The sequence below is a fragment of the Rhinatrema bivittatum genome, chromosome 18, assembly GCF_901001135.1.
Source record: "Rhinatrema bivittatum chromosome 18, aRhiBiv1.1, whole genome shotgun sequence".
Lineage (NCBI taxonomy): Eukaryota > Metazoa > Chordata > Amphibia > Gymnophiona > Rhinatrematidae > Rhinatrema > Rhinatrema bivittatum.
Window position 1 is genome coordinate 43,908,658 of NC_042632.1, and position 17,372 is coordinate 43,926,029.

General features: G+C 39.1%; 2 protein-coding genes across 2 annotated transcripts in view; one reads left to right on the top strand and one right to left on the bottom strand.

Moving 5' to 3' along the window:
* Positions 1 to 1,861, top strand: part of MAPK9 (mitogen-activated protein kinase 9) — a 61,165-nt gene extending 59,304 nt beyond the window's left edge. The window contains exon 13 of the transcript XR_003853394.1: positions 181 to 1,861. The gene's annotated coding sequence lies outside the window, so the exon portion shown is untranslated. The remainder of the gene's footprint in view (positions 1 to 180) is intronic.
* A 3,004-nt stretch (positions 1,862 to 4,865) lies between these two features.
* LOC115079834 (rho GTPase-activating protein 24-like) lies at positions 4,866 to 16,380 on the bottom strand. Its single transcript, XM_029583731.1, has 2 exons — positions 15,596 to 16,380; positions 4,866 to 5,329 (listed from the first exon to the last, which is right to left on the bottom strand). Exons 1-2 carry the CDS (start codon positions 16,027 to 16,029, stop codon positions 5,092 to 5,094), a joined length of 672 nt encoding a protein of 223 aa, XP_029439591.1. The 5' UTR covers positions 16,030 to 16,380; the 3' UTR covers positions 4,866 to 5,091.
* Positions 16,381 to 17,372: the final 992 nt, after the last annotated feature.

Below are 17,372 nucleotides of genomic sequence, written 5' to 3' on the forward strand. Positions count from 1 at the left end.
TGGAGGCCTATGAAACGTTTTAACACTAAAAAGTTGATCGTTCTGTTAAGCCTAAAAAAAAAAAATCCTCTAGCTAAAAGTCTCATACCGCCATTTCCTATTTTGCAGTATTTTGTTCGAAATTATTTTCCATGCTTTGTTCTTTTACTTTAAATTTTCTGTATATTTCTTTTGTTTTAGATATTTAAACATGTAAAATGTTGAACCTACAGATATAAACTGGAAACTGGACTAGTTATGCCCTCTGCAGTCTCATAATTTCAGTTCCTGGAAGCTCAGGTTAATAACTTATATCGCAGTAAGTCAATATCTCTCCTAAATATCAGATGCTAGAATTGAAACCTCGACCCCCCTCAGGTGATGAGCTTAATAAGCTTGGAAAAAGCCAAGCTAAACTTAAATCGAAAAGCCTCTTTCCAGCTTGCCCGGGGCCCTTTATATGCATGGCTTTCCTGTGCCAGAATAAACCCATCCAGATTGCCAGTTTGGTCTCTTTTGCAGTCTGTGCTCCTCCTGCTTGGATATGTGGTGTACAAATACTTGAAATCTGAGCCCAGAATTGCTTGACCATGTTGCTGGTGAAATGTATTTATATGCAATTCAAGTTGAGCTCATTTAGGAGTTTTTTTTGTTTTTAAGATTTGGAGCTGACAGAACTGAATCTAATGGTGTTTGGCACGGTTTTGAATGCCATAGTTCTTATTTTACTTTCATGGATTTTTGAAGAGCATGTTGTCTGTAATCTATATGGTCTTAAAACTGGCATTATTATGTATTTCTGAAGCTCATTGAATGACATTTATCCCCATTAACTTATTGTACTGATAGACATCCAGTTCAAAACTATTTGACTGGACTATAGTATTTTTTTTTCTTTTTAAAAATGGCATCAATAAAAAAAAATCAAGTAGCAGAATGATAAACGTATGAAATATTCCTTATTTCGTCAACTTTTAAAATTAGGCTTCTTAGATTTTGTTCGCAAAAGGGTGCTTGCAGTTTTGCACAAAGAGAACCTTTCATACATGTTCAAACCTTTCTCCGAAATTACATACTGTCCCTTCTGTTTGTACGTTACACTTTCAAATGACTGTTTTGCCTACTGTACCTGCCACAAAGAAATACTGGCATCCATTGCAGTTGTCATGTTAAAATCTTACTGAAAGTCTACTTTAATTTCCATTAGTTTTATTTTGTCACATTTTATTTCTTAAATAGAATTTTTTTAAATAACCTTATCAAATGCAGTATTGAATTGTCTCACGGGTTAGATAATGACAATGTTGCCTCAAAAATAAAACGTGTGTTCCCTGCCACCCCGGGTGTACTTTGAATAGTTGTGATGTATCATAAAATAGCATCAAGCCCTAATACAAGTATCTCAATTTGCACAGCATGTGGCCTTCATTTTTCCTACTACTTGTAGTTTCAGATTAAATTGTGCTTTGAAGTCTAACTGTGTAGTTACGTTCACTTACCTTTGCTGCCTGCTAAAACTAGGATTTGTCATTCACAATTCTTCATTTTTGATGCTTGTACAATAGGGGAATGTTCGGTGTAATGGTTATGCCCATTTTGTCTCTTATGCTGGATTTTAATGTTAAAAAGTGAACACATAGAAAGTACTTTTTTTTTTTTTTTTTTTTAATTTTGGCAATTGTCCTTTTGTTTTTTTTAAGACTGACTTCAAGTAGGCTATGGTTTTCATAAAGAATGCTGTTAATAGTTTAACTCTGAATTCCTGGGTGTAGCCTCAGCTGAAATTAGATCCTTTAAAAGAAAAACAGTTTGTCTTGGAACCTCCATACTAAAGTCAATGTAAAACAATGAAATAAATATTTGGACCTAAAACTACTGAAGAAGTCTGTTGTGTTAATTACTGCAGAGTTGTTGTTTTTTCTTTCTCTTATGCACTTCCACCACAACCTCAGTAACATGATTCACACTGGCATAAAGTATAGTAATATAATCTATATTTTACGTTTCTTAATTTTCTCTTGTGATGGAAAATATCTTTCAGAGGGAGTACTTTTGTTCAAGTGGGCCTCCTTTTAAATAAACCGTTGCTTGCTTGGAAACTGCAACAATGGCTAGTGATGTAGGCAACGTGTTTCTCATTCTCCTCCAATATCTTGCTCAATTCTCTTGTAACTACAGTCCCAGAGCATAGCAGATCAAGTGACTGATACGCAATAGTCTCTCCAGTGCTACTGGGAAAGTAGCTTACAGTATTGCATCAGATTTTAGCAGGCATGTCTTGCTGCTATACCTGTAACAGAAGGTCTCTCTCTCAAATTAATAAAAATGGTGCAGTAGTTGAGATTTTTAATTTTTTTTATAGATAAGCAATATGAGTTACATATTTTAGATTGAGTTTGATTAAAGGGTAAATGTGTTTTGTTTTGTTATTCTTTGATCAGACATTGAAGAGATCCTTGTCTGAATTTGGAAATAAACATGAGGACCTAATTTTCTATTACTGCTTTGACCTACTGAAGTGCTGCTTTTTTGCGATTTGAAAATGTACTCTATGTAATAGCTATAAGAGACTTATTTCTCTAACATCATTAATCCGAGCACATTCCTTGTGGCTTGCTAGCAGCTTTGGAAGGGTTCTCATGTAGTTCTCACTCGCTGAATTTCTGAAACTTCTCTTATTTGCCAGGGAAGAGAGAATACTACAGCCCAATAGAGACTAGCTCATTTTGCCATAAAAGGATGATGATATTGTGCCCACCACTAATGTTGTTTTTAAATAACTCTTTGATCTAGGGGAGCTCTGGTTTTCATAATGCAAAGAAAATAATCAGATCAGATTGACTAAATTCTTATGATTGGTGAACTTCCCTTCTGTACCCTTTCCTAGGTAGGGCAGGTTTTGTAGCCTAGCCAAATTCAAATTTTACCTAATCTTTTGAGACTGCTGGTGAATCTTGAACCTGGCTCTCCCTATTCATAATCTTGTTAATTTTAACCAGGTTTTATATAATAAATTCCTGAAGTATCTTGACTAGCTTGCAAGGTCCATGAGCAGTGACTCTCTCTCATGTGTTTCTGCACTGCACTGTTTGACTAGTAGCGCTATAGAAATCATTAGTAGTACTAGTAGAATAAGGCATACCCATGCATAGGTCTAGAGGAGATCCTCTCCCTTCCATAGCTCCCAGTGTTGTCCTCTTCTAGAAGGAGTCATTCCCCAGTCCATACCACAATGTCTCCTAGCGAGGAGGGCCTAGGGAGAAGGAAGCTTTTCTGAACCATCCCAAGGAGATTCCCTCTGATCTACAGTTTTGTTTTGTTTTTTTCAAAGAGGGAACAGAATCCAAAAACATTGCCAAATTGCAAAACTTGCATTTACCCTTTTGTAGTTAAGCTCAAGAAATCATTTTGTCTTTTACCTCAAGTTACTCCCTTCAGAAAAACATATACTGCTTAGTCAGGGGATTCAAAGCGCTTTACAGTAACCATAATTAAAAGAATAAAAACAATTTCTAAAAAACAGATAATACAAAAAATATAAATACAGAGGCACAATGATTAAGCCCCAGAGGTAAGCTGGTGCGTGCTTCGCATTAATAGTGATGTTACTTTTTCCACCAACAGAGGCAACTAAAGTGGGTATCTGACATTTCCTTCCATTATTTTACTCTTATTACCCATATTGTTTCTATAGAAAAACATATGTAAGGACAACCGCTGCCGGGGAGCTGATTGTGCAGCTTTTTTTGTTTTAACATCAATGATGTCGCTTTCTTCATGCTCATGAATAAGGCTTTTATTCATTTTATGACATTTAGACCTAAAATGATTTGCGGAGGCCTACAACTCCTTGAAACAGATGCTTGTTTAGTTGGAGAAGAGAAACTAAGATTTGTTTACTTGTTTTACAGTTTATTAAAAAAAAAAAAGCAAACCCCAACCTTTTGGGTACCTCTTGTCTTGGCATTCTTTATAAAATTGCCGAATGTTTTTCATATGGTTGCCTTGTTTGGATTTTGAAGGTTTCTGAAAGGGTACTGACCTCTGCTATTGGTAAAGGCAAAGTTCTGCACTGTGCTCTTTTGAAAAGGAAAAGACAGACGTGCTGTTTCGGGGAGAAGAAACAAACTTACATAAGGAATGAATGGAAAGCTGCATGAATCATAGTAGTGATAGGATTTCCGCAAGAACTTTTTTTTATGTGCCATGCTTTGCTTTTATTAATACCACAGCTAGTTTTTTCTCATTATACCCCTGAAAGAAATGTATTCTTTTTCTTATAGTGCAGTTTTCAAAAATTAAAGTGTCAGCAAGTATCAACAACAAAATCTCAAATTGTCTACCCACTCATTATAGTAAGTTTTATATAGTGTTGATAAGAGTACATCACAATGCAAGACATATTAGTTGGACACATTTCTGATGTTCTTATTAAAAGTGGTTTGCTAAAACATCGAATACTACCTGACTAACCCGTAGATTCATCATTCTGCTATATTTATAGCATTCCGGGGCGGCACCACGCTCATGGCCCGCCCCCGAATGCCGCGCTGCTCCCGACACTCCCCCCCAAGGTTCAGTTTATTTCCCGCTGTGCTTCCAGCTATAATGTGAAAAGCATTATCGCCCGCAGCGCTGTTGGGAGATAACTCTGCCCAAACTTCGCCCACACTCCTCCCCTTCCCCTAACTTTTAATACTGCCAAGATGCGGCTGGTATCGCATGTGGTGGGCCCACATCACAGAATAAAGAATGACCCAAGCACTCATATAGAATAGATGTACTATCAACTATTCCATGTGTAAAACTACAGTAAGTAGTCAGATACACAATGCCTCCCTCAAAGGTGGGAGGAAGTTAACCTTTTAACAATACGAAATCTGCTATTAAAAATGAGTTGGGTTTTTTTTGGTTTTTTTTTTTTGCTGTGAAGCAATAAAGGATATATTGCCATCTGTGTAAGCAAAGAAATTCAATATCAGTTATTACTTCAACATTCTATAAAAGAAAAAATAGTTTTGAAAGTTTACAGTGCAGCATGGAAAATCTTAATACTACATTTGAACATGGTTAGGATTCATTGCTGTTTTAAATTTAAAGAATGCATTTGGATTAGAAATTCTGAACAATTTGCTCTGTCTTCTTCACTTCGTTCGTTAAGTCCCTAAACGTGTCAAAGAATTTCTCCATTTCTTGTTGGAGCATTTCATTTCTTCTTTCTGCATCTTCCTTTGCTCTTTCAGCATTCCGCATTTTAATCTCCACAATGCCGTACCACTTCCTTTGCTGCTCGAGATTGGAGTGCAGGTCTTCAATCTCTAGCTGCAGCTCATCGTTCTCTTGCTCCAAACTGTGGAAAGAAGCAGAGCTAAAGCAAAACTGAGCTCAGAATCTTTTTTTTTTTTTTTTTAAACACAATTTACAATTACAATGAAATATTAAAGAAAAATCAAACTATGTACAGAAATTTTGTATAGAAAGAAATATAGGAAAAATGAGCATGTCCTAACATGTAAATATCGCCATGGAAAGTTTGAAGTCTATAAACGAGGGAGAGTGGGGGAAAAGCAGTGACATAGCCAGAACTGAATTTTTGAGGGGGGGGTCCAAGGTTACCATGAGTGGGCAGTAGACATACAGATCTAGGCCTTACTAGTTGTACTCTTATTGATAAATAATGGCTTAAGCCTGGATTTTAAAAGCCTTGTTTGTGGGGACGGGGAAGAGGGAGGAAGGATAGGGTTTGGGACCTGGGAAAAATGCAGATTACGTCTCCATGCATAATTTGAAAAATAGCCCCCCCCCCCCCCCCCCCCCGCGCATAGAGCAGGTCATCTGCCCGCACATGCGCGCACAGACACAAAAATCCAGCACGCGGGAAACTTATAACATGCGCTTGCCCACGCGCGCATGTTATAAAATAGCCACATCCATATGTTTTAAAATCTACCCTTTTGCATGCACCCCACAATGGATTTCACAGTAGTTTGCAACAGCCATCATGCATGAGTGACATTTTAAAATATTTTAATTCTATTACTTCAAGCACTTACCAATATTAAAAATGCCTTATTAATCTATATTAATTTGTATTATTTATTGAGGTTACACAGCATCGTGTAAAAACTAAACACTTCAGAAACAGATTCAATCATGTAACAAATATCAACATTCTTTTATGAATCCTTTTCAAAAATGCATGACTACAATAAAACAGCAATAATCATAATAATCATCATAAAAAGATTTGCAACAGGTGCAGAACAAAACTAGAACATGCAAAAAAAAAAAATTCAAATTCCGGTGTCACTTCAGTGACAGCAAAGCACATTTCCTTCACTACCAAACACTTTGTGAAGTAACAAACCCTGCAAATAAATAAATAACTAGAACCTTACCATACCGTAACAGCAGTAACTCTCTGGCCTCAAACTGCAGCAACCTTATCTATGAAAAGGCAGTAAGGCAAACATTATGGGGCAGATCTTAAAACATATGCACGGGCGTAGATTTGTTCGCGCAACCCAGCGCGAACAAATCTACGCCCGATTTTATAACGTGCGCTCTGCCGCACGCATGTTATAAAATCTGGGGTTGGCACGCGCAAGGTGGTGCACACGAGCATCTTGCGTGTGACGAGCCCGAGGGGAGCCCCGAAGGCTTTCCCCGTTCCCTTCAAGGAAACTTTTTTTCCGGCCCCCCCGGCTTCCCCCCCCCCCATCTCTAACTAAATCCCCCCTCCCCCCCCCACACCTTTGTTGGACAAGTTACGCCTGCCTCGGCCGGCTGCCGGCTCGTCATTCCCCAGCCCGGGGGCTGTTTCGGAGGCCTCGGCCCCGGAATGCCCCCGGGCCGGCACCACGCTCATGGCCCGCCCCCGAATGCCGCGCTGCTCCCGACACGCCCCCCCCCAAGCAAAGCCCCGGGACTTACGCGTGTCCTGGGGCTTTGCGCGCACCGTTGGCCTATGCAACATAGGTGCGCCGGCGCGCAAGTCCCCTGCGGGCGTAAATCCGGCTGGATTTATGTGCGCAGGGCTTTTAAAATTTACCCCTATATCAGGCCCTAGAACACTAATACACTAGCTAATGGGCAAACAGAACAAACCAAACTGCTACAAATCCCTACAGAGAAACTACATGCTAGCCAAAATACTGCATCTGACACATGCGCAACAGACAGACCCTTACCTAACACAGAATAAGGGTCTACAAATTAGAAACAAATATACAGTCAAAACTGAAATGGAAAGCCTGAGAAAACAGACTGTGAGCACTGGAATACTGAAGAAAAAGCAAAATACAAATATATAAGAAATGCACATTCCAAAAGATGGCATATTCCAATCGCTGAAAGGCAAAATAATTTTTTTTATGTATGTTATCTGATCTTATTTTTCTAATCAGTTGGTCCCAGTCTCCCTTTTTTCCCCCTTGTCTGTCTTTTCCTTGTTCTTTTTTCAGGATCTCTTATTCTGTCTGTTTTTTTCCTTACTCCTTTATAAACACACACAGACTCTCTCGCACTTTTACACACACACTTTCTCTCATACAGGATCCCACTGGTCCTTGTTCTTTCACATACACAGGCCCTCTCTCTCATGCTCTTTCACATAGGCTCTTGCTCCCACAAACACACACACGGGCTCTCACTCTCACATGCAGGCTCCTGCTCCCACTTCCATACATACATATACACACACACCGGTTCTCACTCATATGAAGGCTGCCACTCCCACATGCTCTCTCACAGGCCAGCTCCCACATATACAAGTTCACTCCCACATGCTCTCTCTCTCTCACGCACCCGAACCCCCTAGGCAGGTTCGCACACACACCCAGAGGCAGCCTACCATTCTCACGTGCACACCCACACCCAGGGGTGCTCCCCATCAGTAGCAAAAGGGGGAGCCTGTTCTGCTGCTGCTTCTCTTGTGTGTGCCTGCAGTATTCAAACTCATGCGGCTAGCACTCCTCTATGCTGATCTCGCGATGCACGAGATCAGCATAGAGCACTTACTGGCCGCATGGGTTTTGAATGTGCAGGACTGGCACACGTGGAGGAGCAGGAGAACAGACGCCTTCTGGTGAGATGGGTTTTTTTTTCTTTGACTACTGGCCTCCCGGTTCTACTTCTTTTCTTGGTGGCAGCAGGGACCTCTTCCTCTTCTTGGCTGCTGGTGGGATGGGGCTCACAGATGGCCTCGCGGGCCTCTTCCTTGGCCATGGTGGGATGGGGTCCACTGTCGGTCTCATGGACTTTTTCCTCCTCTTGCCCAGTGTGTCCGCTACGGCCCTGTGACAGGCCTTTTTTCTTGGGCCACCGGGCAATGCTGATTGGGTGGGCCTGAGCCACAGCTCACCCAGGCCCATCCGTGGCTACACCACTGGTGGAAAGATCTAATGTCAAGCAGCCTAGGATTAACTTCATTAGCTCCACACTCCTGACTATCCTCACTGGTAGCCAAGCAACTCAGTCATTCAAGATCTCTCTAGGAGTCCTTATCCACCAGAAACTTCCTAAAATATGCATAGGGACCTTCATTTTCAGTTTTTATTTTATATTTCCTGGGGGGGGGGTTCCCACAAGACAAAAAATGGGAGAAATCAATGGCTAAAATGTGTTTTGTTTTGTTTTTTTTTTTGTTTTGTTCTTGTAATAAACACTGATAAATTCCTGGGAGAAAGGAAGATCCCTAAATATGCAGGATCAAAAATTAAAGATTTCTTGCTTTGATAATGAACTATACATGTGGGATCATTTTCAAAAGGTTTCTGCACATAAAATTGGAAGTTGTGTTCAAGTAGGATATACAGTTTGCATATAAGTAGTATTTTGATAAAGCCTGAAGTGTTGCGTATGTCACTGGAAAAAAAAAATGTTGGTTTAGAGGTGAACACACCCAAGAATTATTTTGTTTTCCCTCGGAATGTTAGTTCTCTCTAAGGAACGTGATCTGTCCATATGGTATGACAGTCATTCATTCCTATGCTTTTTAACCTTATTTTCCTCCTAGGTTTCTTCTCAGATCCTCTCTAGGATGCTTCCCATGTGATCCTAATCAAACTTGCTGCCCAAATATTGCAGGGGAAGTCTTTACTTGACTAAACCATTCAGTGTTATTCAAGAGCTAATAAGAGGCATTCTTAGAGTGGTAATCATTCTTCCCTCCCTAGGGTACCTGAGTGCAAAACCCTACCAAATCCTGATCTCCTACATTTCATTTCCCATGCTGCAACTGTCATAAAATTGGCCTGACAGCCATTTAAGCTTATACATTTTAGCTTCTGACAGCTGCACAGATAGAGTTTGTGTTTATTAAATAGTTTTCAGTTTGATCCAGATTAAAAAAGACAATATAATCATTTTTGCCCTTTCTTTAATATTTTCCATAAAATTATTATGAAGGCAATTCATTTGCACATTAAAAATATTTTGTAAAAGTCTGCAGAATAATGAGCAAAGTAAAGGGTTGGCACCTATGCAAATTTAGACATTTGTTTGTTGAAAGCACTCTGCGGCATAATTGGTTGATAATTAAAAATAGAAAAAAGTAAACTTATCCCCATAACAGCATGTAAGAATTTAGTTTATTTTATTCTCTTACAGGCCGATACAGTACCCGCATTTGGATGCTCATTTTCGACGGCTAGCTTTACCCCCTTATTCAGTAAGGGGTAATAGCGCATCGAAAACACGCGTCCAACCCCCCCCCCCCCCCCCACCAAAACTAAGAGCACCCGCAACATGCAGATGCATGTTGATGGCCCTATTAGTTATTCCTGCCCGATACAGACAGTAAAATGTGCAGCCAAGCCGCACATTTTACTTTCAGAAATTAACGCCTGCCCAAAGGCTGGCATTAATTTCTGCCGGCGCCGTGGAAGTGGCGATATTAAGTTGGAGGCCCCAAAAGTAAAAATTAAAATTAAAAATCGGCCGCAGGTCAGAAGACGGATGCTCAATTATGCCGGCGTCCGTTTTCCGAACCCGTGGCTGTGAGCGGGTTTGAGAACAGACACCAGCAAAATTGAGCATCGGCTGTCAAACCCGCTGACAGCCGCCGCTCCTTTTACCGCGGGCCCTAATTTGCATAGGCCACCCTCCTGAATTGCAAGCCCAGGAGAGTGGTCTGTGCGCATGCCGGGAGAGCAGGCGCTCGCCAGCTCTCCCCCGCATTTTTCTGAATCGACCTGTTAATATATTGCCTTTCTATATCAAACCAAAGTAGGTTGACACCCCCTCCCTTCCCCGCCCCCAGTGAGCTAGTTCTGTGCAAGTTTTCTTATTACGTAGAAACTAGAACTGGAGCTAGAGTTGCCAACTAGCATCAGATTTTCAGGATAAACTGATCCAGTCCTAATTTTAACCCCACTGCATGTAGGGACTTGTAGTCTTGCTTCTCTTAGGGCATGCAATAGGGAAATCAGAACTAAAAGTCCCTGCATGCAGTGGGGTAAAACAAGGCCTGGATCACCCTGTCCTGAAATTCTGGAGCCAGTTGTTTTGTAGTAAAACAAATTGTTAGACCTTGTGATTCTTATCAATCACTATCTAGTTGCCCAGTCTTGGGCTTTACACTCACATCCTTGTAACTAAGGATCCTTTGTGCTTATCCCATGCTTTCTGTCTTCTGTTGTTTTAGCCTTCACCACCTCCAGTAGGAGACCATTCCATGTATACATCACCATTTTTGTGGGGAAAAAACCTAGTTCCTTTTGGGACCACCCCCTTCGATCCTCATAATTAAGTGCCTCATTTCACCTTGGCCACAAGTATGAATGTAACAAACCAACAGTCAAGCTAGGTAGAGAGAACATGGTACAAATCTCTTTGTTTACCTTTCATCTCTCCAAATCACACAAAATCTTCAGTGATGGAAACTGTACATATGGCTGTGCATGTAAACTGTCCCTCCCCCCCAAAAAAAAACAAAACAAAAAACCTACCTCACCCTGAGTTCCTAGTGCCCCCTCTTATAGTGGTATAAATAGTTAACTTATATGTGAAACTCTACAGAGAGTCAGTCTCTCTCTCTCTCTCTCTCTCTCTCTCTCTCATAGCTATTTGAGAAATCTAGATCTAAATTTGACAGGCATGTACGGTCCATTAACTTGTTAGTTGCATTCTTATCTAGGAACTGTAAACAGTTATGACAAAAATGATCTGTAAATAGACACAGTTTGATCTCTCTTACTTGGCTTTTAAGAAATCCTAGATGGCAGGCCACAGCATCTTTGCTCTTCCATCATTTGTCAGAGGCTGAGTCACTGTTTGGCTGGTTATTACTATATTTACATTGACTGGACACCTAATTCCAGACTCTAGTCTAGGTGGTGTACAATCCTAGAACTATTTTGTTGGAGCTCTGTTAATTCATTGACTGGAAGGCTGTTTTAACTTTGACTTTTGTACCTTACTTGGGCTGTGAATAAATTTAACCCCTTCATATACCTTCCAGTTTTTGGTAAACTGTAATGTTGTAAACTATAAGCATTGTTGCTTTGTTACCTTGTGTCATTAAAATATAATGTGTAAGATAGTGATGCCTCTTCCCTCCCCCGGGGAAAAAATGCATTATGTGATTATGAAATTAAACGGATATTTTGGTTTAAAATACTTGTTGTACTTCCAGTTTTATATTTTTTTTTTAAGTTTGGGCATTTTCAGAACTTTATCGCTAAACATGAAAACCAGCATTATGAATGCATACTTTTGGTATGTCATTTCTTTAGCATCTTTCCTGGATTCTGGAATGCTATGTATATACTCAAATTGAACAAACTCCTATATGCTAATCACATAGTAAAGATCAGCATTTAGGAATTAAATACTATGGATATGTTATCAAATGTCAGTAGAGTTAATATTCTCTCCAAAATCCTGACATTTGATAGCAGTGTGAAACTCTCTAATCACGAACAAAGAATAGCCAGATGTACAAAAGAGTTTTTCCTAGTTTGTCTTCATAGGAAAAATGCTTACTACATAGGCCCCTAGGTGCCTATGTAATAAGCTTCTACAGCTGAGTTCAAAAGTACAGCACCGTTCAAGCAGCGTTGTCTGAGTTATCAAGAAGGCTACTCACCCTGTAAAAATGTTGCTAGCAGTAGTTTTATTATGGGTTTGACAGTTGCTTATTTTTTTATTGTAAATATTACTACCCTTAACATAAGGCTTGGGGGTAACCTGCATGGAGCAGAGGTTTCAACCATAGTAAGCTTGCTGGGCAGACTGGATGGACCAGATGGTCTTTTTCTGCTGTCATTACTATGTTACTTATGCGCCTTGTGTTAAGGCAGTATGCAGTTTGAAATATTGAGGAAAAGTACATGTAGTACAATTTGGAGTTTTCATTGCATATCCATGTATTTGCATCTGCCTGCTTATTAAACTCAAAAATCACAAAAAATCTAGATATAGCATGAATAAGTCAAAAAGCACAATTATAATGATCTTGCTATGAGAATGTACAAAGATTAATCTTGATTATAAAGTGACCTCATATAGCATCGCTAATGGCTTTTTAGAATGAGCTGTGGAAAGCGCTAGGGCTTTTTAATCATTGGTCACTGTAAAGAGTTAAAGATTCTTCAATACAAAGCTATCATGCACTTATCTGAAAAGCTGGTTAAAGTCCACACTCTGGTCATCCTTCTTAGTAATCCATAATGGTGGCAATCTGAATGAAGTCCACAGTAAGGTCGGGCCGGGCTTTTTGATAAAATGTATTGTTCTGTCTGACACTGCAATGTTTCGGAGGACACTCCTTCTCTCAGGGAACAAAACGCTTAATGCCAGCAGGATGTGGATTGTGGACGTACCTATAAGATGTGCAACAAGAAATCCTTTTAATGATTTAAATGCGTTTATACTGACCATTCTGCATAGACCAAGTAAGTGTTTCCCGATTTCTCATGCCACAACATTAAAACGCATTTAATCAATAAAAGGATTTCATGTTGCACATCTTATAGGTACGTCCACAATCCACATCCTGCTGGCATTAAGCGTTTTGTTCCCTGAAGAGAAGGAGTGTCCTCCGAAACATTGCAGTGTCGGACAGAAACAATACATTTTACCAAAAAGCCCAGCCCGACCTTATTGTGGACTTCATTCAGATTGCCACATTATGGATTACTAAGAAGGATGACCAGAGTGTGGACTTTAACCAGCTTTTCAGATAAGTGCATGATAGCTTTGTATTGAAGAATCTTTAACTCTTTACAGTAACCAATGATTAAAAAGCCATTAGCCACTAGCGGCGCTGTATGAGGTCACTTTATAATCAAGATTAATCTTTGTACATTCTCATAGCAAGATCATTATAATTGTGCTATTAAACTCTTCATTCTTCTCTACCTTTGCTCATTTTAGCTTTTCCCATCCATCTCTTATGTACCAGGATTCATGGTCTACAGAAGGTTATCCCCCTGTTCTGAAGCCCACTGTTGAATATCCAGGCAGATTGCCTTTTTATAAATAGATTTTGCTCCAGTTGCTTTTCTAAACGGCTTTAATAGTATCCTATTCCCACCCCTTCCATCTTTATTTTTTTTTTTTTTAGCAAAATATCTTTTATTAAAGTAGCATGAAAACATACAGATTAATCATCATAAGAACACCTTTCTAACATTTTAATAAAAATGCCAATACTTGATTCAATATGATTTGCTTGGTTCCTCAAGGTTTTCTCCATCCGTATTTCTATTTATTTATTATGGAACATTTATAAATCGCTTTACAGATCATAGTAAATTTTTCCAAGCAATGTACGTCACAAAGAACGCTAGCCATCGAATCAATAGAACAACTGAATGAAAAATTGAACAAAAAAACCCCAGTAAGAACAAGCACAAATAAAACATAATGCAGTCACACAGTAGAGAGAGAGGTTGGTTGGTCTACCCTGTCCACTGCTCCTTAACTCTTAATCTGTTCCTCCAAGAATATTTCATACTGACCACTCCTTCTGACTCTTCCCATTTTCTTCTTCCTTTCCTCCTATTTTACATTTTCTATCATAGCTTTCATGTCCTGACTCAGAGCCTCTTATTTGTATCTGTTTTTGTTGTGTGTCCTGTCTGTCAGTCTTGAATAGATTGTAAGCTCCAAGGGGACGGGATTGTCCATTAACGCTGCATACATGTGGGGTATGCTGTACAAATAATTGATAATAAATATTATAAAATAGCCTTCAATTTGTATCTTATATTTTGAAAGACTATCAGTTCTAGGTAAAAGCCTGGGTGGCAGACCCTTTCGAAGAAAATAAGAATTTTGCAGTCCTTCACATTCTCACTCTCCTGAACCAGCTCCTTATTTTGGCATTTATATAGCACCCGAAACCAGAGCACTTCACAAAATACATGCAGATATAATGGGTCCCAATCCCAAAGAACTTGCCATCTAAGTGGAGAAGTGTCAAATCAGTATTTAAGGGTTAGCAATATAAGAAGTTGCCATACTGGGTATGGTAAGACCAAGGCTCCATTAAGCCCAAGACCTACCTGCAAACACTGGAAATTCATACCCGGCAAAACATTCTAGTACAAGTGAATGATGAGTTAAGGAATGATTAACTTCAACAAAATGAGTTTCTTATGCATATAAACATGAACAATGTTAAAACTAAAACATGAAAAATGCCACAACTTTCATAAGGAAAGCAGCAGGATGTAATCTTTTTACATTTTTGAAATGTGTAAAATATATTGCAGCAGCAGCAGCACACGAAGGGTTTTCTCCCTTTTGTCTGTCTGTCTCTGGCATAAAGTAGAGTGGTTGTTAGTCCACTTGGGTACAAGGAATAAAGGTCAACAAATAAGTGTTATATTAAGCTGGTCAAATCAAAAGCTATTTGTAACTAGCTTTTGAGAGCTGGGTTGCCTTCAGGTCAAAGGAAAACGTTTTTGTGGAAATGCAGACAGCATCTTGCTCTTAGTGCTTAATTATTGGCCACTTACATGTTTAATTGAGGGAATAGAAATAAGCATTGTAGTGTTATTTGCTGTGATATTGAATAAATGGATGTAGCAGTTGTACAATATTCAAATTTGTTTTTCTGACAAGACTAGATAAGGAGAAGATATATTTGATAACACTCCAGCTTAAATCAAATCAAGACACTTCTTGGCAAAATTGCAGTTGAGATGGTTAATAACCTAAAACTTTCCAGATAATTGTCTAACAAGCATTAATTGTTCTTACATATTTCTTTTTAACCCTTGAGGCAAGAATTTTAGTAACTTCCTATCACTTATATAATAGTCATTTTGTGCTTTTATGGTCTGGTACACTGGCTGGTAACTGATGAATTGTTACTGTTTTTTGTAAACATATGATACTAAAAAGATTATTCTTTAATCCTCTCATAAATAAATATCACCTCTAACTTGTTTCATCTTTTATATCCACTTACCCAAATGAACAAACAGTAACCACACTACTTCCTACCCTAAATAAATCCCATGCAGTTGTGTTCTGTACTGACCAATCATTACATTATACAATGTACATTATATGCATAATTATATGTGCATTATGTATTTTTAAAAAACCACCTTAAGAGCTGGAGGAAGGAAAGGGTACTGAAGATCAATAATAGAACTTTTACCTTTTAATTTTAGCTTCATAGTCTGCTTTTTGCTTCGATATCTGTTGGTTTAGACCAACAAAGAGGACACCGTAGAGAACTTTGGTGAGTGGAGAGGAAAAAACTTCACTGCTGCTTTTGCTAACAGCACCATGTCCCAGGTTGTCTTGGATCCCCCTGCTAGCATCCAAATCCTCTTCATGGCCGATAGCCCCAGGTGAGTGACAAGAACTTGAGTTTTCTTCCAGCATGTTTTCACAAGATGAGCTGGACCAGGAGCCGGTGTGCACGCTCTTCATGTCCTCTGAGATTAGCAGAGGATCAATCTCGGCATTGTCATATAGGGAAAGTTTTACTCTCGTGTGTAAGTGCTTACTGTACTTTCCCCTAGATTGCTGAACTTCTGTTTTCATCACAGCTGCTTGAAGCTTTTGAAATAGTTGGAAAGAGTCCATTTTGTTGAAGGGTGGATCTTATTTCAGCCTTGGATTCTTCTAGATTGGAATGGGGAGACGCCTCCAGCTTGTGCGGCCAAATCCACTGGCAGTAGTTGTTGTGCACACACTCCCTCAGATCCCCTGAGGGCACAGCCTCTCTGTTGGCCTTCTCGATTTCTTTATGGCAATCTGATGGACATCTCTGAATTGGTACATTTTTAACCAGCCATGAATTGTAAGCTGCATTCTTCTCAAAAATTTGTCTCTGCTGCGTTGGTTGTGGCAGTCAGCGGCAGGGAGAAGAGATTTGCAAATCTGAGGCTTTTTGTTTTTCTCTCTGCATGTTGAGATTCATTGTGCCCCAGTCAGGCTAGCGTGAGAAACATTTTGAAGGGGGGAAACAGCTTGCTGTGCTCACTTATCATTACTGACATCAGCTGCTGCACCCAGACTCTCCCTAAGGAAAGCAGAAGAAGCAGTTAAAGTGAGCTATCTAATTTCATTCTCTGCAATTATTTAGATAAAGGAAAAGTTCAGAAGTCAAGAAGGCATTGCCTATTTGTTTTGGTATGTCGGCCTCTAAAGATTTCTTATCAAATTAAATCATATATATATAAATATATCTCAGTGGACATTGTTCTAGTAAAAGTTACAATGCATTAATTTTTTTTTTCACCACCTTACACCATTTGAGTTTGCCTTACTCTAGCCTACTGTTAAAAACTTCCTTTTGAGTTGACTCCTCAGGTTTAGACTTTTCTTCTCTCCAGGTCACTTTAGTGCAGTCTGTGTTGATAGGTGATCATAATACTGATTTATTTATTTTTTTAATTTGTGGTGCAGTTATTGTCACCAAAGATGACAATAGATGACTATGAACAGAAGTATTTGGTTTTTACCCTGATCCCCCCAATAAAGTGGACACAAAATAGCGCTCAAAAATGCTTAATAATTCTACGAGAATCTTCTTTTAACAAGCCAGAAAAAAACTCCTTGTTCAATAATATTTGTATGTGGTGTGGGACCATTCATAATGTCCATGCTCATCTAGTTTGTGTGCCTCGGGTTCATTATACTCATTATGGAATTATCCAACCCAACCAATCCTATTATTTTGGATTTTATTTTTTTTTTACAGTTTATGCAAATAAAAATAAACAAGGGTGTTACTCTCCCTTTCAGGTCTTGCTTGTTGGTAGTGGACATCTACATGATAGATGTTCAGATATAGAATGGAAACTTGTTTTGTTAAACTCAAAATTTTGCAAATCGGATATTTTGATGAACATTTGTACTAGTATCTAATGTAGATCATGAACGTCGCACGCGTGGGTATAAATAAAGTGGAGGGTCACATAAAA

Excerpts from the sequence above, each read along its gene's own strand:
- LOC115079834 (XM_029583731.1), bottom strand. The coding sequence starts at position 16,029 with ATGGACTCTTTCCAACTATTTCAAAAGCTTCAAGCAGCTGTGATGAAA. Across the intron at positions 5,330-15,595 it reads TATGAAGCTAAAATTAAAAG|TTTGGAGCAAGAGAACGATG; the intron begins GTAAAAGTTCTA and ends TTCTTTCCACAG.